This window comes from Tachyglossus aculeatus, chromosome X1 (assembly GCF_015852505.1).
Source record: "Tachyglossus aculeatus isolate mTacAcu1 chromosome X1, mTacAcu1.pri, whole genome shotgun sequence".
Taxonomy (NCBI): Eukaryota; Metazoa; Chordata; class Mammalia; order Monotremata; family Tachyglossidae; genus Tachyglossus; species Tachyglossus aculeatus.
Window position 1 is genome coordinate 22,681,908 of NC_052101.1, and position 24,292 is coordinate 22,706,199.

General features: G+C 43.7%; 1 protein-coding gene across 2 annotated transcripts in view; it reads right to left on the minus strand.

Annotated features, from left to right (window-relative positions):
• RANBP17 (RAN binding protein 17) overlaps positions 1 to 22,842 on the minus strand; it is a 254,874-nt gene extending 232,032 nt beyond the window's left edge. For both annotated transcript variants that reach the window (XM_038772453.1, XM_038772454.1), the window contains exons 1-5: positions 22,759 to 22,842; positions 12,874 to 13,020; positions 11,814 to 11,904; positions 7,290 to 7,456; positions 4,498 to 4,563 (exon numbers count right to left, since the gene is read on the minus strand). In XM_038772453.1, the coding sequence (XP_038628381.1) occupies positions 4,498 to 4,563; positions 7,290 to 7,456; positions 11,814 to 11,904; positions 12,874 to 13,020; positions 22,759 to 22,776 (489 nt within the window). In that variant the 5' untranslated portion in view covers positions 22,777 to 22,842. The remainder of the gene's footprint in view (positions 1 to 4,497; positions 4,564 to 7,289; positions 7,457 to 11,813; positions 11,905 to 12,873; positions 13,021 to 22,758) is intronic.
• Positions 22,843 to 24,292: the final 1,450 nt, after the last annotated feature.

Consider the following 24,292-nt stretch of genomic DNA (forward strand, 5'->3'; position numbering starts at 1 on the left):
ATCCTGTAGGTTCTATCTTCAAAACGTTGCTAAAATCCTCCCTTTCCTCTCTATCCAAACTGCTACCATGCTGACCCAAGCACCCCGACTTGACTACTGTATCTACCTCCTTTTTGACCCCCTGGCTTCTTGTCTTTCCCCACTCCAGTCCATACTTCACTCTGCTGCATGGATCATTTTTCAACAAAAACAGTTCATATGTCCCCACTGCACAAGACCCTCCAATGGCTCCACCAATAGATACTTCTAACCACTGCCTTTAAAGCACTCAATCAGCTGGTCCCAACCAACTTCACCTCGCTGATCGCCTACTGCAGACCAGCCCTCACACTCCTGCTCTTCTAATGCCAGCTTACTCACTGTGCCCTGATCTCATCTATCTCACTACTTACCCCTTTCCTTAGACTGGCACTCCTCCCCCTTAATGTATGCCAGACCACCACTATCCCCACCTTCAAAACATTATTAAGGTCACCTCTCCTCCAAGAAACCTTCCCCAATTAAGCTCCTTTTTTCCCAGCTTGCTCTCCCTTCTGCATCACCTATGCACTTGGATCTGTGCCTTTGGACATTTGCTCTTCACCCAATCCCTAACCCCACAGCACAGATGTAGTTATCTTTAAATTATATATTGTAAATTACTTATTTATTTATATTAATGTCTGTCTCCTCCCCTAGGCTGTAAACTCGGCATAGGCAGGGAAGCTGTCTGCTAATTCTATAGTATAGTACTCTCCCAAGCCTTCAGTACTTGTCTGCTCTGTGACCTTGGGCAAGTCACTTAACTTCTCTGTGCCTCAGTTTCCTCATCTGTAAAATGGGGATTAAGACTGTGAGCCCCGCATAGGACAACCCGATTACCCTGATCACCCCAGTGCTTAGAACAGTGCTTGACACACAGTAAGCGCTCAATAAACACCACTGACTGATTGACTGACCGAAAGGGTGGCCAAAACTCATGAACTGAATGCCAGAAACCAAAAATGTAGCATGCCAAAAGCCACAGATGAATGGCGAGTGGCAGAGGGCAGGCTTTCCCGGGGTGGTGAAGGGCTGTCTAGCCAAGGCAGGGGTGGGGCCAGGAAATTCAGCTCAGTGCAGTCTACTGCTGCCACCAGGTTGAAAACCAACACTAACGCACGAGGTGCAGAGCAGGTGAAGACATGCTTGAAGCTTCGGTGACACGGTTTGGCCACCCCTCCTATAAAGTACAGACAGAGTTCTGGACAGTTAGTGAGGAGTGTCTGTGCCCACCACCATCAACTAAATGGCTGGCCTGGGGCAAAAACAGTTAACCTTGCTGAATGTCAGATGCTCAGCTGCAATTTGGGAATGGTAATGGTACCTACCCTCATCTTCTTCAAAGGGATCATATCAGCTAAGAGTATTTATTGAATGCTTATTATGTACGGCACACTTTACCAAGCACTCAGAGAGTACATTACAACAGAGTTAGCAGACATGTTCCCTGCCCACAAGCTTACATAAAGATAATGATGAGAAGCAGCATGGCCTAATGGGTAGAGCACAGGCTTGGAAATTAGAAGGACCTAGGTTCTAATTCCAGCTCCAGCACTTGTCTGCTGTGTGCCCATGGGCAAGTCATTTAACTTCTCTGTGCCTCAGTTACTTCATCTGTAAAATGGGAATTGAGACTGTGAGCCCCATGTGGGACATGGACTATGTCCAACCTGAGTAATGTATAATTACTCCAGCATTTAGAACAGTGCCTGGAACATAGTAAGCACTTAACAAATACCATTAAAGAGTTCTCCTACAGAAAGGTGTTTTCTTTTAATTTAAAGCACTATTATTATTCCTTTATTTTAGCAACTAGGGTAATCTTAGTAAGATTAGGAACACATCTTCATTATAACCACTTATCTCCTTTTAGTCCTCCTAATCAAAATACTTTCAGAATTCATTGACAACCAGTATTAACATTCATACCACCATATTTTTTCACTTATTTAAAACCGCTATGAAGAAAAAATTATTACCCGATAATACACCCAAGAGGCAACAATACAAATACTCATATTAATAATGTTATCCTATTATATACTGGAATAAGACTTCAGCATCCTCTTTCACAAAGCCCCTGTGAAAATATATGAAGTAAACTTTGTCATGTCAATGTCAACTTTAGAGACTATTAGTGAAAAATGTACTTAATGTTAGGAAATCTTATCAGACTGATTTAGACATTCCCAAAATTATAATTTGAGAGAGTGAAAGTCTGATTCTATTTTATTTTGTTAATCTATTTATTTCATTTTGTTAATATGTTTGGTTTTGTTCTCTGTCTCCCCATTCTAGACTGTGAGCCCACTGTTGGGTAGGGACTGTCTCAATATGTTGCCAACTTGTACTTCCCAAGTGCTTAGTACAGTGCTCTGCACACAGTAAGTGCTCAATAAATACGACTGATTGATTTATTGACTGATTGATTGAACAATCCCAACAGCAATTTTTTTTATGGTATTTGTTAAGTGGGAAAGCAGCATGGCATAGTGGATAGAGCACAGGCCCAGGAGTCAGAAGGTCATGGATTCTAATCCCAGCTCCACTTTTTGTTGGCTGTGTGGCCTTGGGCAAATCACTTCACTTCTCTGTGCCTGTTACCTCATCTGTAAAATGGGGATTGAGACACCGAGCCCCACATGGGACATGGACTGTGTTGAACTCAATTTGCTTGTATCCACTCTAGTGCTTAGTACAGTGAATGGCATATAGTAAGTGCTTAACAAATACCACAATTATTATTGCTATTATTATTTTGTACCAAGCACTGTATTGAGCACTGGGGTAGACTCAGGCTAATCAAGGTGGACACAGTTCCTGTCCCACATGAGGCTCACAGTCTTAATCCCCATTTTACAGATGAGGGAGCTGATGCAGAAAGAAGTTAAGTGACTTGCCCAAGGTCACACAGCAGACAAGTGGCAGAGCTGGGATTACAACCAGGTCCTTCTGACTCCCGGGCCCATGCTCTATCCCTCGGCCACAATGCTTCCCCAAATTCTCGACCAGGCACCCTATACTATGTGGGGAATGGAAGGACACTCCAGTATGTTTAAGTATGTAGGGGTGGAGATGAAAAAACCCGGAATACCCCTAAGAGGGCTCAGTACCTTTTTGAGGGTAATTATAACAATAATAATTATGGTATTTGTTAAGCACTTACTATGTGCCAAGCACTGTTCTAAGAGCTGGGGTAGAGTCAAGGTAATCAGGTTGTCCCACCTGGGGCTCACAGTCTTAATCCCCATTTTACAGATGAGGTAACTGAGGCACAGAGAAGTTAAGTGGCTTGCCCAAGGTCACACAACAGACAAGTGGCAGAGCTGGGATTACAACCCACATCCTCTGATTCCCAAGCACCTGCTCTTTCCTCTAAGCCATGTTGCTTCTCTAGGCAAAGAGGTGGGATGTGAAGATGAGAAGCAGGCTCCTCTTGGAAATAATTCTGATAAGAATATGGCTGTCACTGCCACAACCGTTCAGTGCATCTAATAGTTACTTTGCTGTGAGGAATCAAAGAGGGCAAATAATTTAGGGTCCTCAGACTTCAAATGAAGACTGCAGAAGGAAGCTGCTCCTTTCTTAACAACTTCCCTGTTACACTATCAGAGTTGCCCATGGCAGAGGTGGGCTCATTACCAGTTTTCGACATTGACAAAAACATAAGGCTTTCATGGCTGAGTTCATGGCTGAGTCCATTTACATAATATAACAATATAAAGTTTTTTGGCCCTCAAGGAAAGCAAGGCTACATTGGGTGCTCATAGGTTACACTGTTACCCAGAACTGTTTCTGGGAGGCAAACAGTCATGATCATGACAGTTGCTAACCTCTCTTTCGTTACCAAATTGTCTATTTAGATAGAGATCCTGCTTTTGCTTTTGTTGTGATTATTATTACTACAGCAGCAACAGAAATAAATAGGAGCAGGTGACTGCATGCTCAGCTGCTATCCTGTGAAAGGGCCACTGTGCCAAGTAACATTTCAAAACCACCATTGCAGAGTGCAAAACTGTGACAGCAAGTGGCAAGGTTCTAAGTGGGCTTTTCTTTGATATGTCCTGCTAGTTGAGCTTTGCTGAGAGTAAACAGACCAAAACCTTTCCCTTTTTATCTTAAAAAGAAAAACATAGCATGGTGATTTGTTTCTTATGAAAGTAACCCAGTCATCTTCATAAGCAAAAGGGTACCATTTCAGAGATAATTGCAAAGCAAGGACCCTGTCTATGTTCGGTACATTAGCACCTAGATGTCTTTGTGGATGTCTTTCAATAAGAGTAATGCACCTCTGATGTTTAATTATCTCAAGACTGAAACAGACTGCCATACAGAAACCAGGTATGTGACTTGAATAATATGTACTTGTGTTCACTACAAAACTCAACAAAATGGGATGGTAGTCATGTGCTACCATCAACAAAGATAAATTATAATTAAAGAGGTTTCAAATTTGCAATAGAAGGAAAAGCATACCAGATTCATTTCCTGAGTCAATTCTGAAAGGATCATCACTCCTATTATGTAATGTTCCACAGTACCCTATAAAGAAAATAAATTGTCACTTGCAGTTATAATAGAACACATTCTTAGCATTTCTATTAGGAGCATGTGTTAAATACACATAAATGTGTAAAAGGAGTAGATATTTAGAAATATTACACACTGTAGCATAACATTCATTTAGAAATATAGGTATTGAGGGCCATAATACAGGAAATTAACTATTACACATTTCACTAGGGAAAATACCGGATAATGTTTTCCACAAAATTATGTATAGAAATGAGCAAACATTTTTCTTTTTAATTCTGTAGATGTGCATGGAGGCTACTGTGAGTAGTTACATCCAACGAATCCAATAAATAATTAATAAATAGTTTGGCAAATTAATTCAGATCCCTTGATCTAATTTCAAACCTGATCATTTTAAAACAGTCTTAACATTATTTATTAGTTCTTTCACATGTATTTACTTTGCACCTAAAATCAAGGCAGCTTGGTTCTCAGGGAGAAATATTAGGTAAATGCATAGCTATCAGAGAAGTATAAAGTTTCACGGCTCCTACGATATTTTTAATTTAATCAATTTTCAATTTAATCAAGAAAATTCCTCGAGAAGCAAAAACCTGTATTTAAAATTTGAATTATTTATAAGATACCCATTTCAAATTTACACTAGCATCATATGAATAAATGTAAAACCCAATTACGATACATTCATGCGAGTAATTGCTAACAGTAAAAATGTACTTAAACCGGCTGTTTTAATGAAAGATGTAAAGAAAGTCTTTACTGGTCATTCTCGCCATTTTTCAAAGGTTGGGCTCTGACTTCAGAGTTACCAGTTGCATGGCTTATACAAATTTCCTCAAACACTTCAGCATAACACAGCTCCTACTAGAAGTTTCCAGTTGAAATCAAAGCCCAGATTCTCAAGACAGAGATGAGTCTGCAGAAAGTGTCATGTATCCAGCAAACAGGTGTTCAGCATAGAGTTGCTAATGTTACATAATGTGAGTAGAATTTTGAAGAGACTTACTTTCTAATGCTTGATAATTTTTTTGTGGGGGAAAGATGGGACTAAGCATTAGAAACTAAAAAGCGGATTCTGAATCTTTTGCAGTCCTTTTCAAATCTAGTCACTTAAGATGTGAGAAGCAGCATGGCCTAGTAGAAGGTGCATAGGTCTGGGAGTCATAAGGACCTGGGTTCTAATCCCGGATCTCCCATTTGACTATGTGACCTTGGGCAAGTCATTCAACTTCTCTGTGCCTCAGAGACCTCATCTGTAAAATGAGGATTACAACTGTGAGCGCCTTGTGGTACGTGGCTGTGTCCAATCTGATTAGCTTGTATCTTATTCATTCATTCAATCGTATTTATTGAGTATTTATTGCAGAGCACTGTACTAAGCGCTTCGGAAGTACAAGTTGGCAACATATAGAGACGGTCCCTACCCAACAGTGGGCTCAGCTTAGTACAGTGCCTGGCACAAATATACACACAAAAAAACCCACCCCAAAAACACCCTCCACTGATTGCTTCATATGAATAAATATCTCTTCTGTGTCCAAGCTGATTCTTCTGATCAAATCTACCATACTGCCAACGAAGTGCTATTTAGTTGGTCAGAATTACTGACCCAGTTCTAAAAATAGCGAAGTTCAATTTTCTATAATAATAATAATTATAGTATTTGTTAAGCGCTTATTATGTGCCAGGTACTGTACTAAGAACTGAGGTAGATACAAGCAAATCGGCTTGGACACAGCCCCTGTTCCACATAGGGCTCAGGGTCTTCATCCCCATTTTACAGATGAGGGAACTGAGGCACTGAGAAGTGAAATGACATACCCAAGGTCACACAGCAGACAAGTGGCAGAGACAGGATTAGAACCCATGTCCTTCTGACTCCCAGGCCTGTGCTCTATCCACTGTGCCATCCTGCTTCTGTCTAGAATACTCTTTTAGGTGTGCAGTAAGGACTGTTGAGTATGTCCCTTAAGGTGTAGTCCCGCTAACCAAGATTTGTTAGTTTGGTGAAAAAACATGTGAGTTTTCACAACTGTTTATGGATAAGCGGCTAAATGCAGTAATGCCTACATGGAGGGGAACAATTTCCGGCCCTTGTATTTGTGTTCATAGTGGAAAAATCTGCTCGCCCATCTATTATGTCATTGCTGGTAAAGACTCTCATAAAATCAATCTGTGGGACTCATCAATAGCTTGGGCACTGGCCATAGAGAGGACTCACCAAAATCTCACCAAGGGTCACTGAAAGAAACACTACACCTGTCATTAGACCAGAGTGTTTAACGATATTAGAGAATGGAAAGCAGGGCAGTTAAATTACCAAACAGTATTTCATATCACCTTGTATTCTCAGGTGTACCAAGTTTTTTTTTCCAGTGATATTTGTTAAGTGCTTACTACGTGCCAGACCCTGTTCTACACTCTGGGGAACATTCAAGTTACTCTGGTTGGACACAGTTCATGTCCCACATGGGGCTCACAGTCTTAATCCATATTTTACAGATGAGGTAACTGGGGTACTGAATAATTCTACAAAGAAAAGTCATACTTAATTGAGAGTTCCAGCCCTGCCGATATGTGACGTGTTTATTCTTTATAAAGAATAAAAAACATAAATCATATATTAACTATCAAACAATAGATGCAGTATTGTCAGTTCTGTCAATACACCTTACATCTTAAAATTAAAAAAAATTTGCATCCCTAAGAAACTAAAATTATTTATTTCTTACCTGCAAAAACTTTTTCACATCAGTAATAATGTCTCTGAAGATGAGTTGATCTTTTTGAACCTCAAACCATCCTAACTTGGTGATTTTAGCAATTACTTGAACAAGTGCTTGTATGACGAAGGGTGCGAGCTTGGGTTGCGAAGCTACATAATTCAGAATGTAATTCCCTGTAGAGAAAATAATCTTGGTTATCATCAGGTTTAGCCTCACATACTGGAATCATATTTATGGATTAAAGAAAAAGAATATTCTGCAACACATGTTTTCTAATTGAAAGTTTCTATGTGTGTGAGTGTATGTGTTTCTCCAGTACTTGCACTATCACATTTCATTTTTTTTATATTCAGAGGAAAATCAAGTATGTAACTTCTTACACCAAAAAGGAATCTGGCTTATTTACTTCAGTTAATTTGACTTCTTTTACTTGAAAAAAGTATCTCGGAAGTCCTGAAGAGTAAATCTCTCTATACAGCAACAAGATATCACTGCACATTAATAGAAAATAACAAGTTAATCAAGCATATTTACTGAGCACTTACTGTGTGCTGAGCACTCTACTAAGCACTTGGGGAAGTACAACACAAAAAAGACACATTCCCTGCTCACAAAAGTTTACAGTCTAGAGGGGGAAACAGACACTAATATGAATAAATAAATTACGGCTATGTACATAAGTGCTGCTAGTCAGTCAGTCAATTGTACTTACTGAACACTTACTGGGAGCACAGCACTATATTAAGTGTTGGGAGAGTACAAAAGAACAATATAACAGACACATTCCCCACCCACAACAAGCCTACAGTCTGTGCGGCTGGGTGAACAAAGGGAGCAAGTCAGGGTGACCCAGATGGGAGTGGAAGAAAAGGAAATGAGGGTTTAGTCAGGGAAGGCCTTTATGAGGAGATGTGCCATGCCTTCAATAAGACTTTGAAGGTGGGGAGAGTAACTGTCTGTCACAATAATAATAATAATTTGGTACTATGTGCCAAGCATTGCTCTAAGCACAGGGGTAGATACAAGTCAGTCAAGTTGTACACAGTCTCCGTCCCACGTGGGGCTCACAGTCTTAATTCCCATTTTACGGATAAAGTAACTGAGGCCCAGAGAAGTGAAGTAAGTTGCCCAAGGTCACACAGCAGATATGTGGTGAAGCCGGGATTAGAACCTAGGTCCTACTGGCTCTCAGGCCCCTGCTCTATCCACTAAGCCATGAGGCTTGTCAGATCTGAAAAGGGAGGGTGTTCCAGGCCAGAGGCAGGGTATGGGGGAGAGGTAGGAGCTGAGATGGATGAGATCGAGCTACAAGGAGTAGGTTGGCATTAGAGGAGTGAAATGTGGGGGCTGGGTTGTAATAGGAAAGTATGGAAGAGAGGTAGAAAGGGAAAGGTGATCGAGTGCTTTAAATCAGATGGTAAGGAGTTTCTGTTTGATGCACTGGAGGTTCTTGAGGAGTGGAGAAAAATGGACTAAAAATTTTTGTAGAAAAATAATCTGGGCAGCAGAGTGAAGTATGGACTGGAGTGGGGAGAGACAGGAGGCAGGGAGGTCAGCAAGACTGATGCAGTAATCAAGGTGGGATAGGATAAGTGCTTGGATTAACATGGTAGCAATTTGGATGGAGAGGATTTTTGCCACGTTGTGAAGGTTGAACCAACAGGATCTAGTGATAGATGGAATATGTGGGTTGAGTGAGAGGAGTCAAAGATAATGCAAGGTTATGGGTTTGTGAGACAGGAAGGATGATGGTGCTGCCTACAGTGATGGGAAAGTCAGGGGGAGGACAAGGTTTGGGTGGAAAAATACGGAGTTCTGTTTGGGACACAGTAAGTTTGATATGATGGCAGGACCCCCCAAGAAGATGTCTTGAAGGCATGAGGAAATGCGAGACTGCAAAGAGGAAGTGTCTCCTAAACTGTAAGCTCATTGTGGGCAGGGAATATATCAACCAACTCTGTCATATTGCACTCTCCCAAGCATTTAGTACAGTGTTCTGCATATGGAAAGCACTCATTAAATATGAAAGACAGAAATAATGCACATATTCACCTCTGTCGTGTCTGCCCAAAGAGTACATCAGGTTTACTCTGGGAAAAGGAAATTCAATAGCTCTGCTCTCTCTGAAGCCTCTCAAATTTATTAGGCAGGCATTGTATCTAGTTTTATGTTTCATACAGCACTTACATGCAGTTGGAGCATTTTTTTATGGTATTTGCTAAGTGCTTGTTATGTGCCAGGCATGGTATTAAGCACTGGGGTAAATACAAGGTAATCAGTTTGGACACAGTCCCTGCCCCACAAAGCACTCACATTCTTACTCCCCATTTTACAGATGAGGTAACTGAGGCAGAGATAATTTAAGTGACTTACCCAAGGTCACACAGTCAAGTGGCAGAGTTGGGATTTAAACCCAGGTCCTCTTTAGTAGCCTCAAGTCAGTCAGAAGGTCAAAGTACGAGTACAGTCAGTTCTAATTCCTCAAGAGCCCTACATTAAGGAAATCTCACTTCATAGCAAGGGATCCTTGAATGATAAGAACAGCTGTCTCCTTTACAGTTTTGTTGTATCCAGATACTCACTGTTGAAACACAGTTCCTTTAATTTCCAAAAGAAATCTACATAATAATAATAGTAATAATAATAGCATTTGTTAAGTGCTTACTATGTACCAAGCACTGTTCTAAGCGCTGGTGGGGATACAAGGTCATCAGGTTGTCCCACATGGGGCTCACAGTCTTCATCCCCATTTTACAGATGAGGTAACTAACTGAGCCACAGAGAAGTTAAGTGACTTGCCCAAAGTCACCCAGCTGACAAGTGGCGGAATCGGGATTAGAACCCACGACCTCTGACTCCCAAGCCTATGCTCTTTCCACTGAGCCACACTGCTTCATTATAATGTTGGTATTTGCTAAGCGCTTACTATGTGCCAAGCACTGTTCTAAGCGCTGGGGTAGATACCAGGTAATCAGGTTGTCCCATGTGGGGCTCACAGTCTTCAGCCCCATTTTACAGATGAGGTGACTGAGGCACAGAGAAGTTAAGTCACTTGCCCAAGGTCACATAGCTGACAAGTGGCGGAGCTGGAATTAGAATTCACGACCTCTGACTCCCAAGCCTGTGCTCTTTCCACTACGCCACACTACTTCTACATAAAATGTGTTGTGAAAACAGGTATTATTATGAATTGACTGTACTGTAATACTGTATTTAACTTCAAGGGCTCAACAAGTGAAAGTAAATTTTTTAACTAACCTTTAAAGACATAGTAGCTTAATAAAGAAATTCATAAAAGAAAACTGGCCACTGCTTGAACAACAGTCTTCATCTGTTTTGAAGATTCAGCAATTGCGTTTTACTCAGTGATCCTTCTTTATAATGTTTTCTTAAGATCAAGAACTGGACCATATGTGGGAAAATAATTCAATGGATGTATTGTTTTATTACAGCTTTTGGTTGTTGAATCCATAGACTAATTTCTCCCTGTAGTCTTCCTAAACAGAGATTAGGGACTTTACCTTTTTCCATGTTGACCTTCCTACCTCCTCTCTCTCCCCACTCCAGTTCATTCTTCAATCTGCTGCACAGATCATTTTTCCTAAAAAAGTTCAGACTATGTCTCCCCACGCCTCAAGAACCTCTAATGCCTGTCCATGCGCCTCTGCATAATAACAATAGTAATAATAATGATGGCATTTGTTAAGCGCTTACTATGTGCGAAGCACTATTCTAAGCGCTGGGGAGGATACAAGGTGATCAGGTTGTCTTAATCCCCATTTTACAGATGAGGTAACTGAGACACAGAGAAGTTAAGTGACTTGCCCAAAGTCACACAGCTGACAATTGGCCGAGAAGGGATTTGAACCTATGACCATCAAACAGAAACTTCTTACCACTGGCTTTAAAGCATTCAATCAGCTTGCCCCCACCCTACCTCACTGATCTCCTACTACAGCCCAGTCCACACAATTCAATCCTCTAGAGCCACTTTATTCACTGTGCCCAATCTCATCTATCTCGCCACCAACCCCGTTTCCTACCCTGGAATTCTCTCCCCCTCCATATATGCCGGACCAGAACTCTCACCACCTTCAAAGCCTTATTATCAAAGCCTTTTTAAGGTCACATCTTCTACAAGTAATCTTTCCCAATTAAGCCCTCTTTTTCCTGGCTTCAGCATGGCTTAATGGAAAGAACACGGGTTTAGGAGTCAGAGGTCATGCTCTGCCACTTGTCTGCTGTGTGACCTTGGGCAAATCACTTAACTTCTATGTGCCTCAGTTACCTCATCTGTATATGGATATATGGATATATGTCAATTTATAGAACTACTCATCTAGAAAAAGGTATATACAGAAAATAATCTGTATATGTATATATGGATATATGTCAATTTATAGAACTACTCATCTAGAAAAAGGTATATACAGAAAATAATTTAAACAAGGTGAAAAACATTTGGTTTGTGAATGATGATGTCAAATATATTTAATGCTACTTTAATATAAAGCTCAATAATCTACTTACTGATGTCTATCCTTTGTTCAATAGGCAAAGGAGTCACTTTGCTGACAAGTTTTGAAAGGCAGGTTGCTGCAAGGAGTTGAGCATAGGATGTCTGCAAACAGAAAAGTAAATCACCACTTTTATAAATAGTACAACAAATGAAGGCAGATTACTGTTTGCTTTTCTCCCAATCTAAATTAAGCTCCTTAAACTGGACCACCATGACCTGCTGCTAAAAGAGAAGGAGTACTCACCCTCACATCATCGGGAAGCCCATCATACCCTTCTCCAGTCAGGAGGGTAAGGATATCCACTAGCCTGAGGCCTTCTCAACTTCTAGAATGAGAGGAAGGCCAGGGCTGTGGGGGTGTCTGCTGTGACTTTAGGACTGAGTTGTGAGGAATCTGAAACTCTATTCCTCTAGCTACAATGTACTATTGCTCTTGTAATATTTATCACTGACACTCTCTCTTGTTATTGTTTTTTGGGTTTTCTTCTTTCCTTAATGTGTCTGTTGCCAGGCCTGCCTCTAACCCCATTACTTTTAGATCATGAGGCCTTTATGGAACAGGTACCATGTCTAAGTATCATCATCCATGGATTACCTGCACTTAGTATGGGACTGTGCAAACTGTAGTAGATTAATATTACTAAAACAATTCCATTTTTCCCTGCTTAATCGACCAGAATACAGGGCCTGACTAAAGGATCATATGTCCAGACTCAACACTTGGGATATTGTCAATATCCTGTTTCCCCAAAGAGACCACAAGCTCTTTGAAGGCAGGAAATGTGTCACTTGATTCTGTGGTATTACGTTAATGCACTGCTCAATAAATAACATTACCACTACCACCACCACCACCATAATAACATTTTTCTGCGCATGCCCCATTGGGCACTGAGGAGATTTAACAAAATATGATTTTTCAATGGTAGCTATTTAAAATGGGCTCATTAGTACCTGGAAAACTGGAGTATTTTCTCATGTGGTAATTGCAAATGACTAGCACCCATGCCCTCAACAAAAAATTCAAGGAACATTTTTTTTGTTTGTCAATCATCTCTTTCAAGTACTTACTGTTCCTTGCTCTAATAGAAGTTGACACTTGTTTAGACATTCTGGGCTGCCAATAAGTTCCAAGAGAACTTTCTCAGCTTGCATCCGTTGTGCAAGATCAGTCCCCTCATAGAGATGGTTGCATAATACTTCCAATTCGGCCAAACTCTTAAAGAAAAAAAACAAACTCTTTAGTCTTATTTGATCTAACTACTCACAAAACTGACAAATTAAAGCTAGAAATAGAAAACACAAATTCAGCATTCAAAACCAATGATCAAGACATTGTATAAAATCCCCAATTCTCAGTCCAATTAACCTTTCCACCTGTAAAAAAAAAAAAGACACAAAATTATCTGCTATCTTAGGTTAAAATGGTTTATTAGTGCAAAGACTAACTGATTATAATGATTACATGCACTTATTTGAATACATCTAGTTCTCACACAGAAGCTGTGTTTTTGGAAATTTATGCTATATACTCCACCTGTGGCCAACACCATACGCATGCACACTTACACACAACTGTTCTTCTGACACTGCGTGTTGCAGCTGAACTCACTCACACTGTCTGAGAAAACATGTCTCAATTCCCTAACATTCTAGCCAAAACACACAGTAGAAACCAGCATTATGGCAGAGTTGAGCAAAGAAGAAATGCACTGGTAAATCCATGACCACAGGAATAGAAGATACTGAGAAAGGAATACTGAGCCAATTAATAATTTTTATCATTAAAAACAGTGAAACTACGAAGTTTCTTGAAGCAACTCTTAAAAAGGAAGTAAACTTGGTAGAAGAAACAGCATTTTAAGAAGGTATCCTGACTCCTTTCCACTTAGAATTCAAACTTAAAAAATTGCAAAAGTTATGGGATTTTAATAAGTAGGACACAAAGGAAGAAGAGTTTTTCTCTGATGAAATAAAACAAGTTCCAATGTACAAGTCACTATTAACATAGGTGGTCTCAAACTATTATATTTTATCCCTTAGTGCCAACTTTTCATGTCAGTGGGGTAAGACTTTGAGGAAATCTGTAAGCCAAGGGATATGGCTTCCTGGGACAGCTCTAGAACCTGGCAGAGGCACAGAAGACCGCTAGTCAAACCCAGAGCAAAGTTCATTCATTTATTCAATCATATTTATTGAGCACTTTGTGCAAAGCACTGTACTAAGTGCTTAGGAGAGTATAATACAAACAGACACATTCCCTGCCCACAACAAGCTCTAAGTTCAAGTACAAAAATCCCCAGCAGGTCTTGGAGCCCTAGGGAGAAGAGTGAAGCTCTTATACAGGCAAGGGGAATTGGTTCATTTAGGTACATCCCCAGAGCATACAACATCCCCAGGGGTTGGTAGGAGGGGTACAAGGTCTCATGACATAGCCCTGGAGCTCACAGAAGCAAGAGGAACCAGCACTTACAGCTCCCAGAAGGCTCCTGAACCAGATGGCAGGGAGAGGGAGAGAAATCTCTGGGCTTTGGCAGGGGCTAAATGATTCCTGGGCTTGCCCTTGGAGCTCCCTTCCCAGGCTCTGGGATTCTTTCTGTTTTGTTCTGTTTTTATGATATTTGCTAAGTGCTAACTATGTGCGAGGCTCTGGGATAGATACAAGCTATTCATGTTGAACACAGTCTATGTCCCACATGGGGCTCACGGTCTTAATCCCTATTTTACAGATGAGGGAACTGGGGCCCAGAGAAGTGAAGTGAATTGCCCAAGGTCACAGAGCAGACAAGTAGTGGATCTGGGATTAAAACCCATGACCTCTTGACTTCCAGGCCCAAGCTCAATCCACTATACCATGCTGCTGTGATGGGAAAGTTAGAAGAAGGAGAGGATTTGGGAGGGAAGATAAGGAGTTCAGCTTGGAACATGTTGAGCAGCACACCCATGTAACAATGTCATGGAGGCAAGAGGAAATATGAGATTGCAGAGAAAGAGAGTGGCCAGGCCCACTGATTTGGAAGTCATCCAGCTCAAAATTAAGACCTTACAGATCTGAAGGAGACGATAAGCCATTCTTTTGATTTACCAAACCAAAATGACAAAGTAGAACATAGAGTAAAGAAAAACATAACAACCAAAAGTTAAGTTTGACTTGCAAATAGAGTTGATCTATGATTAGTTACCGAGGTTGCAGGAAACAAAAATCAGGAAATAAGAAATCCTAAGCGCTCAATACATAAGACTGCTAGGATAGGTCAAAGATGGTGTTTTATCAAGTCTATACAGAGCTACTATAATAACGCTACAAAGCAATTGGTTATCAAAAACAGCACTGCATGTATCAGGATTTTTTGACCAACCAAGTTTTACACTGCCTCTCCCTGAGGAGCAATAAAAGGGTGAAAGAGATTGTGAAGATGTGATAGCTATGGGGAATTTTCTCCAGCCTCACACCATTCATTCATTCATTCAATCAATCATATTTACTGAGTGCTTACTCTGTGTAGACTACTGTGCTAAGCGCTTAGGAGAGTACAATATAACAATAAACAGACACATACCCTGCCCACTATTAGGTGACAGTCTGGGAAAGAGGGGGAGACAGACATCAATCCAAATAAATCAATTACAGATATGTACAGAAGTGCTGTGGGGCTGGGAGGGGACATGAGCAAAGTGAGCAAGTCAGGGTGATGCAGAAGGGAGTGGGAGAAGAGGAAAGGGAAGCTATGTCTGGGAAGGCCTCTTGGAGGAGATGTGACTTCAATAAGGCTTTTGGGGGGTTGGGGGGTAGGGTAATTGTTCGTCGGATTTGAGGAGGGAGGGCAATCCAGGCCAGAGGCAGGATGTGGCAGAAGCAGCCCAAGCACCTACCATGTCTAGGCCCTCCCCTTGTTCATAGGGTGGCAGGGGAGAAGCTGGAGGAATCCCCTTGGCTGGGTTTCTCCGTTGGCTTTAAAGCACTCTATCACCTTGCCTCCACCTACCTCAACTCACTACTCTCCTACTTCAACCCAGCCCGCACACTTCATTCCTCTAATGCTAACCTTCTCACTATGCCTCGATCTCATTTATCTCGCCTCCGACCCCTCACCCCAGTCCTGCCTCTGGCCTGGAATGCCCTCCCTCCTCAAATCCAACCGACAATTACTCTCCCCTCCTTCAAAGCCTTACTGTAGGCACACTTCCTCCAAGAGGCTTTCCCTGACTAGGCCTTCTTTTCCTTTTCTCCCACTTCCTTCTGCGTCACCCTGAATTGGTCCCTCTGTTATTCCCCAATCCCAGCCCCACAACACTTATGGATATATCTGTAATCTATTTATATTAATGTCTGCCTCCCCAGCTCTAGATTGTAAGCTTGTTGTGGGCAGGGAATGTGTTTATTGTTGTACTGTACTCTCTCCAGGGCTTAGTGCAGTGATCTGCCCATGGTAAGTGCTCAGTAAATGATTGAATGAATGAATGAACTAGTCTTCCTGCTTATACTTGGGCTCAACCATGGCTCATCATAACTAACAAAAATGTTGCTCTCATTGTTTTACGTAATGCTTACACTAGGTAACTGGTTTATTCTTACAGACACAGACAGACTTGGTCAAAATCAAATACAGGGATTAAATGGGAGATTTAAGAGGCTTACTTCTCAGCCTATTCCTTCCACCAGACTTTATTTCTACCCTTTGTCTTAAATTTCAGGATCTCTGGGCAAGCCTAATCTAATCAGGTTCTATTCTAAGGTTCCTTTTTCAAAGCCCAAGGAATCTAGAGAGGCAGGGACAATATTCTAAATAGCCACTAAGGGAAAGAGCTGGGGAGCAATCCAACCCATTAACCAAACAGGACAAGAAAAAAAGTCAACAAGTATATCAGGTAGCCTGTTGACTTTTCTGGTATTGATTTTGACTTAAAGAGTCCCTGGGATAATCCCAGAAACCTATATGGAGCTTTATCTAAACAATAACATTTTAGCTCTACTCAACAATGGTTCACAACATTAAATTTATTCCAAATAGAATTTAAACCATAGTGGGGGGAAATGTCAGGGGGAAAAGGAAAATACCCTTGATTGAATGTTTTCAAAGGACAAAGAAAAAAGAAAATATGTGCTTGACATTATCACAAAGGAGAAAAAGTAATATCTTTTCATTGGAGTGGCAACAATTCGACACGTGCTTGGCATACTATAGCCCAAAGCAAAAGCCAATTCATCTTTTCTAATCAGCTTTTAAAAGAAGAATAAAGTATAAATGCACAACTGGACACTCTTAAAGACAGAATTATCTCAGTCACTTTAAACCTTCTAAAGTAATTATTAATAAGAAATTATAGCAATAATTGAGTTACTGGCAGGGAAACTATGGTAAAGTGCACAGGCAGGGCTGAAGATGTGAAGGCCTGGAAAAAAAAATCAGAAAGATGTGGAAAAACATTTCCCCTACAATTTGTCTGGATTTTTTTTTTCAGGCCTTCCCACCTCTAAATGAGACTATAAAACTATAATATCTAGCTTGTTGTTGGGAGCTACATAATGTTACTCTGTGAGTTGAAGGTGAGATGATGCTTTAAACTGTTCCCAGGATCACTTTATTTCCACACGTTGGGGGGCACTTTCAAGTTCTCTTTTATCTGTTAATTCTCTTCTTTAGCCCTAACCATGTCGCTGGTGAGTACGGTATTTGGGAGGTGATGGGGATGTTGGGCAAAAGAAAAGCAGGCCCCGATATTTTAGCCCAAGAAACTACGCTGGGACATTCCAGGACTATGTGGTTTAATACATTAATATTAGCATGCCCTTTAGAATTAGATCCATGACAACCATAGCCCTTAAAGAAAGGTGGGAAGAAGAAGGGGAGGGGTCCCCAAACCTCCCATGTGACTAATTTCCAAGGCTCCAAAAGGTACCACAGACAAAGAAAAAAGTAATCAGAACAGGCTTGCAGAAGCTGCAGGACACAGCCTACCATTCCCAAGTAATGATAATAAGAATATATGTAAGTGCTTACTATGTGCCAAATACTCTACAAATATTTGGGGAACATACAGGTTAATCAGATTGGAAATAGTCCCTATCCCACATGGGGTGCACAGACAAGTAGGAAGAACAGACATTTAATCCCCAATTTACAGATGAGGAAATGGAGGTGCAGAGAAGTGACTTGCCCAAGGTTACCCAGCAGGCAAGTGTCAGAACCAGGATCAGAACCCATGTCCTCCGACTTCTAGGCCTGTGCTCTTTCCACTTGGCCATGCTGATTCTAGGGTGTCCTAGGGTGCCCAGGTTGGCAGTACAGTTCCCATAAACTCCAGGGCTGCTTCCCATTTCTGGGATTGCAGTGTTGTGTGTGCACTGGAAGATCAACACCATGAGAGGAAGTAGGTATGGTCCAATGACACCATTGATCCATGCTGCCAAACCCAGCAGCTCTCAGCATCTTTCTTTGCTTTTCTCCAAATGCCTCTGCTGCCAAGCAATGACAGGAGAGGAACTGGAGAGGGAAAGGTACCTATCTACCCGGTCAGTGCTGTGGTTTCCCAGGTCCCTTTTTTTCTGTATCCCGGGTGGCCTACATCAGGGAAGTGGCCCATCCACGCAAATCCCCTGTGACATAGCAAGGGATATTTCTCCGACAGCATGGCTTTTCCTACAAGGGCCATTGCCAAAACGGTTGAAATCTGCACTTCTGATTACATTCCAAAAATGATCAATACTATAACTTTAGAAATGATAACAAAATAGCCTTTTAGACCCTGGATATTTCAGAAGTGGAGATTGGTAAACAAAGAGTGATCTGAAGGATGGACTTTGCTGACCTGGTCTCTAAGCCTTAGGGGTGCTCCGATAAGGCCAGTACCTGCCTTAAGCAGTTGAGAGGTGAGAGTTGATGAGGAGTCCAAATGGAGGTGATCAGAGGAAAGGACTGGTAGGATGGGGAGCTACTGTTTGTCATAGGAGAAAAGGTGCTGGGGAAAGAAATCCAAGCTATGGGCTGATAGAGTCAACATCCACAAAAGTACATGTTTCCTGGATATCCACAGGTTTATAATATTAACCATGAGGGGTATACCTAAAAGAACAGATCAATCAATAAATCAATCGTATTTATTGGGCACTTACTGTGTACAGAGCACTGTACTAAGTGCTTGGGAAGTACAAGTTGACAACATATAGAGACAGTCCCTACCCAACAGTGGGCTCACAGTCTAGAAGGGGGAGACAGAGAACAAAACCAAACATATTAACAAAATAAAATAAATAGAATAGATATGTACAAGTAAAATAAATAAATAAATAGAGTAATAAATATGTACAAACATATATACATATATACAGGTGCTGTGGGGAAAGGAAGGAGGTAAGACAGGGATGGAGAGGGAGACGAAGGGGAGAGGAAGGAGGGGGCTCAGTCTGGGAAGGCCTCCTGGAGGAGGTGAGCTCTCAGTAGGGCCTTGAAGGGAGCAAGAGAGCTAGCTTGGCGGATGGGCAGAGGGAGGGCATATGATCTCTATCCTCAAGAAGCTTACAATTTGAGGGGAGATCAGATATTTTAAAATATATTAATATATCTGCGGAAATGAAAAAAAATGGTTGAAGAGTAGGAGAATGGGTGCGTTTATTCAGGGAATGGTATGTCTTGATCTGTGATATTAAAGGAGGCAAATAGAGCTATAAGTTTCCCACACCTAAGGGCAAAACTTCAAAGGCTCAAAGGTGAGTCTAAGAGGACTGAGTGAAGAGGGTTCCGAGAAGGCTAGAAAAGAGGTTGCAGCCTGAGAATAGATTGGGCCAGCTGGAAGGCAGTTTTAAAAGTCAGAATCCGATCTTGGGATGATGGGGAGCTATTGGAGAACTGCAGGTAACATCGTACAGGGGTGCAGATGAAAAGTCATGGAAGAAGCTGTAAGTAAACCATTTTGGAGACAGGAGAAGCAAGACCCTACAGAAATCTGAGGTGTGAGCTAACCAGAGCTTAGATGAGGATTTTTTTTAAAAACAGTATTCATTAAGCACTTACTATATACCTGACACTCTACTAAATGCTGGGGTAGAGATACAAGCTAATCAGGTGGAAACAGTCCATGTCCTGCATGGAGCTTAGAGTCTCAATCCCCATTTTACAGATGAGGTAACTGAGGCACAGAGAGTGAAATGACTTGCCCAAGGTCACATAGCAGACAAGTGGCAGTGCCAGGGTTAAAACACAGGTCAATCAATCACTCATATTTATTGGGCGCTTACTGTCTGCAGAGCACTGTACTAAGCACTTGGGAAGTACAAGTTGGCAACATATAGAGACAGTCCCTACCCAACAGTGGGCTCACAACCTTCTGACTCTCAGACCTGTGCTCTATCCACTAGCCCATGATGTTTTTCAATTTTGAATTTTGAAGTGGTAAGAGAGAATCATCTACATACAGGTCAAGGAAGAAGTCAAGAGATAAGAAAACAGATGAAAATGAGATTAGAAGAGGAGTAGAGGACCCAGAGCAGAAACTATCACGTTCAAGGTAACTTGGCTGGGTAGCGGAGGCCAGCAAAGAAAACCCAGAATTAGAAAAAGAACTAAGACATTGCAGGACTATGTAAACAAGGGACAAAAAGGATATCCGGGTGAAAATGTAGTAGCGTATAAAAATGGTGTAGAAACTCTTGGATTTGGCCACGAAGAGGTCACTGATTCCCTTAGGGAGATTGTATTAACTAGTGAGGGAAGCCATAGTAGATGAAGTCAGAGAGTTGATGAAAAGGTGGAAACAACAAAGATACTGTTTGTAAACACAATGGGAGTAGGGAAATGGAGCTGAAAGAGAAGGCCAGATAGGGTCATGGTCTTGTTGAAGAAAGCCAGGAAAGAGTCTGAGGAAAGGGAGAGGATAATGAAGCTAGAGCAGATGGAAAAAGTATTGTGTGAGTACTAGCAAGCAAGAGGGCAAGGGATGATTACACAGGTTGAGAAGAGGGAGGTCTTAGAAACAGCGTGGCTTAGTGGAAAGAGCATGGGCATGGCAGCCAGGAGGCATGGTTCTAATCCCTGCTCTGCCACTTATCAGCTGTGTGATTTCTGGGCAAGTCACTTAACTTCTCTGTGCCTCAGTTCCCTCATCTGTAAAATGGGGATGAAGACTGTGAGCCCCACATGGGACGATCTGATTACCTTGAATCAACCCCAGCATTTTGAACTGGGCTGGGTGCACAGTAAGCGCTTAACAAGTACCATCATCATCTTTGTAGGAGACCATTCATTCGTTCCTTCTTCAACTACTGCAGCCACTGTTTTGACCTCTTTCCCAGTCCACAGTATGGATGGGAAAGCCCGGAATGTGTGAGTGACTTCTGTTCTGATCATGATCTGCAGTTCAACAGCGGGTGCTGCCCCAGGGTCCATCAAAATCATCACCGTCTCTTGCATTACTACAGTGCTCTGCACACAGTAAGTGCTCAATAAATACAAATGAATGAATGAATCCTCATTTCCCTCCATCCCTCGAATTCTCCAGGTGAGACAATCCCTTAAGCAACCCCATCCTTTCGGATGCACCAGGAAGCCCATGTTGGGTAGGCATTGTCTCTATATGTTGCTAACTTGTACTTCCCAAGTGCTTAGTACAGTGCTCTGCACACAGTAAGCGCTCAATAAATACGACTGAATGAATGAATGCCCCCTGCCACCTTCACCACACAATTCATTCATACAAACGCAGCAGCATTGCTCAGTGGAAAAAGCTCGGGCTTTGGAGTCAGAGGTCATGGGTTCAAATCCTGGCTCCACCAATTGTCAGCTGTGTCACTTTGGGCAAGTCAATTCACTTCTCTGGGCCTCAGTTCCCTCATCTGTAAAATGGGGTTTAAGACTGTGAGCCCCCTGTGGGACAGTCAGATCCCTTTGTAACCTCCCCAGCGCTTAGAACAGTGCTTTGCACATGGTAAGCGCTTAATAAATGTCATCATTATTATTACTACTAAGCGCTTGGGAAGTACAAGTTGGCAACATATAGAGACGGTCCCTACCCAACAGCGGGCTCACAGTCTAGAAGGGGGAGACAGACAACAAGACAAAACATATTAACAAAATAAAATAAATAGGCGCTTGGGAAGTCCAAGTTGGCAACATATAGAGACGGCCCCTACCCCACGGCGGGCTCACAGTCTAGAAGGGGGAGACGGACAACAAGACAAAACATATTAACAAAATAAAATAAATAGGCGCTTGGGAGGTCCAAGTTGGCAACATATAGAGACGGCCCCTACCCCACGGCGGGCTCACAGTCTAGAAGGGGGAGACGGACAACAAGACAAAACATATTAACAAAATAAAATAAATAGGCGCTTCGGAAGTCCAAGTTGGCAACATATAGAGACGGCCCCTACCCCACAGCAGGCTCACAGTCTAGAAGGGGGAGACGGACAACAAGACAAAACATATTAACAAAATAAAATAAATAGGCGCTTGGGAAGTACAAGTTGGCAACGTATAGAGACGGCCCCTACCCCACGGCGGGCTCACAGTCTAGAAGGGGGAGACGGACAACAAGACAAAACATGTTAGCAAAATAAAATAAGTAGAATAAATATGTACAAGGAAAATAATAAGGGTATTTGTGCCAAGGCCGTCCCCATCGGTGTCCCGGGCCCCTTTTTTTTTTCGGGGGGGGGGGTCCCGGAGACCCGAGTGGGCGGCCTCCCGGGGTCGAAGGGCAGCTGGGGGTGGGGGAGAAGCCGGGGTTGGGGGGGGGGGGTCCCCGTTTCCCGGGCGGGGCTGGGGCTGCGGGCGGCGAGGGTGGCGGCCGAGGGGGAAGGGGAGCCCGGGGCGCCTCCGGACCAAGGCACTGGCCAAGGCGGGGGGTCCCGGGGGGTCCCGGGGGGCCCCGATCCCCGCTCCTCGACCCGCGGAGCCGGTCCTGGGGGGGCGGGGGCGGGGGCGGGGGGCCCGGCCGGGCCCGGCCCGAGCGCGCACTGACCTGCAAGTGCAGCGCCATCTTCCCCGGAGGCGGCGCCGCCGCCGCCAGCGCCGAGGAGGGGGAGGAGGGACGAGGGAGGGAGGGAGGGAGAGGAGGCGGGAGGATGGACGGAGAGGAGGAGGCGGAGGAGCAGGAGGAGGAGGGAGGGTGGATGGATTGGGGGAGGAGGAGCTGGAGGAGGAGGGATGGCTGGATGGAGGGGGGGAGGACGGAGGGAAGAAAAGGAGGCGGGGATGGATGGAGAGGAGGGGGAGGGTGGCGAGGAGGAGGCGGGAGGAGAAGGGGAGGATGGAGAGGAGGAGGCGGGAGAAGGGGAGGATGGAGAGGAGGAGGGACGGATGGAGAGGAGAAAGAGGGGCTGGATGGAGAGGAGTGGGGGAGGATGGAGGGGAGGATGGCGAGGAGGAGGAGGCGGGAGGAGAAGGGGAGGATGGAGAGGAGGAGGGACGGATGGAGAGGAGGAGGGGGGGCTGGATGGGGAGGAGGGGGGATGGAGAAGAGGAGACGGGAGGACGGCGAGAAGGAGGAGGAGGAGGGGAGGATGGAGAGGAGGAGGCCGGAGGAGAAGGGGAGGATGGAGAGGAGGAGGAGGGGCTGGATGGAGAGGAGGAGGCCGGAGGATGGAGAGGAAGAGGAAGCGGGAGGAGGGGGGAGGATCGAGAGAAGGAGGAGGGGGAGGTCTTAGGGCCGACGGCGGGCGGGGCGGGCGGCGGTTGGCGCGGGGGCCTGGGACCGGAGCCTTCAACGGCAGTTGGCCAGCCGCTGTGGGCCGCCCCCCACCTGCCCTGCCCTGCCCTGCCCTGCCCTGCCCGTTGGGGCCCCGGCTCGCGCCCCCCCCCCACCCCGATCCCCCGGCCACACCTCCAGGCGCCAGGCGGCATCGGGCGCCCGCGGGACACGGCCGCTACGACGGCCTCCAGCCTCCCACATGCAGCCTCCGACTACCGGCCTCCAGCCTCCGACCTCCAGCCTCTGACCACCAGACTCCGACTACCAGCCTCAGCCTCCGGCCTCCGACTACCGGCCTCCAGCCTCCGACCTCCAGCCTCTGACCACCAGGCTCCGACTACCAGCCTCAGCCTCCGGCCTCCAGCCTCCGACTACCGGCCTCCAGCCTCCGACCACCAGCCTCCGACCTCCTGACTCCAGCCTCCTACCTCCAGCCTCCGACCACCAACCTCCGACCTCCTGCCTCCAGCCTCCATTCATTCATTCAATCGTATTTATTGAGCGCTTACTGTGTGCAGAGCACTGTACTAAGCGCTTGGGAAGTACAAGTTGGCAACATCTAGAGACGGTCCCTACCCAACAGCGGACTCACGGTCTAGGAGGGGGAGATAGAGAACAAAACAAGACATATTAACAAAATAAAACAGAATGAACATGTACAAATAAAATAGAGTAATAATAAATAAATATTATTTAAAATTAATAGTAATATTATTAATAATTATAATAGTAATAGCCTCCGACCTCCAGCCTCCGACCTCCTGCTTTTAGCCTCCGGCCTCCGACCACCAGCCTCCATCCTCCG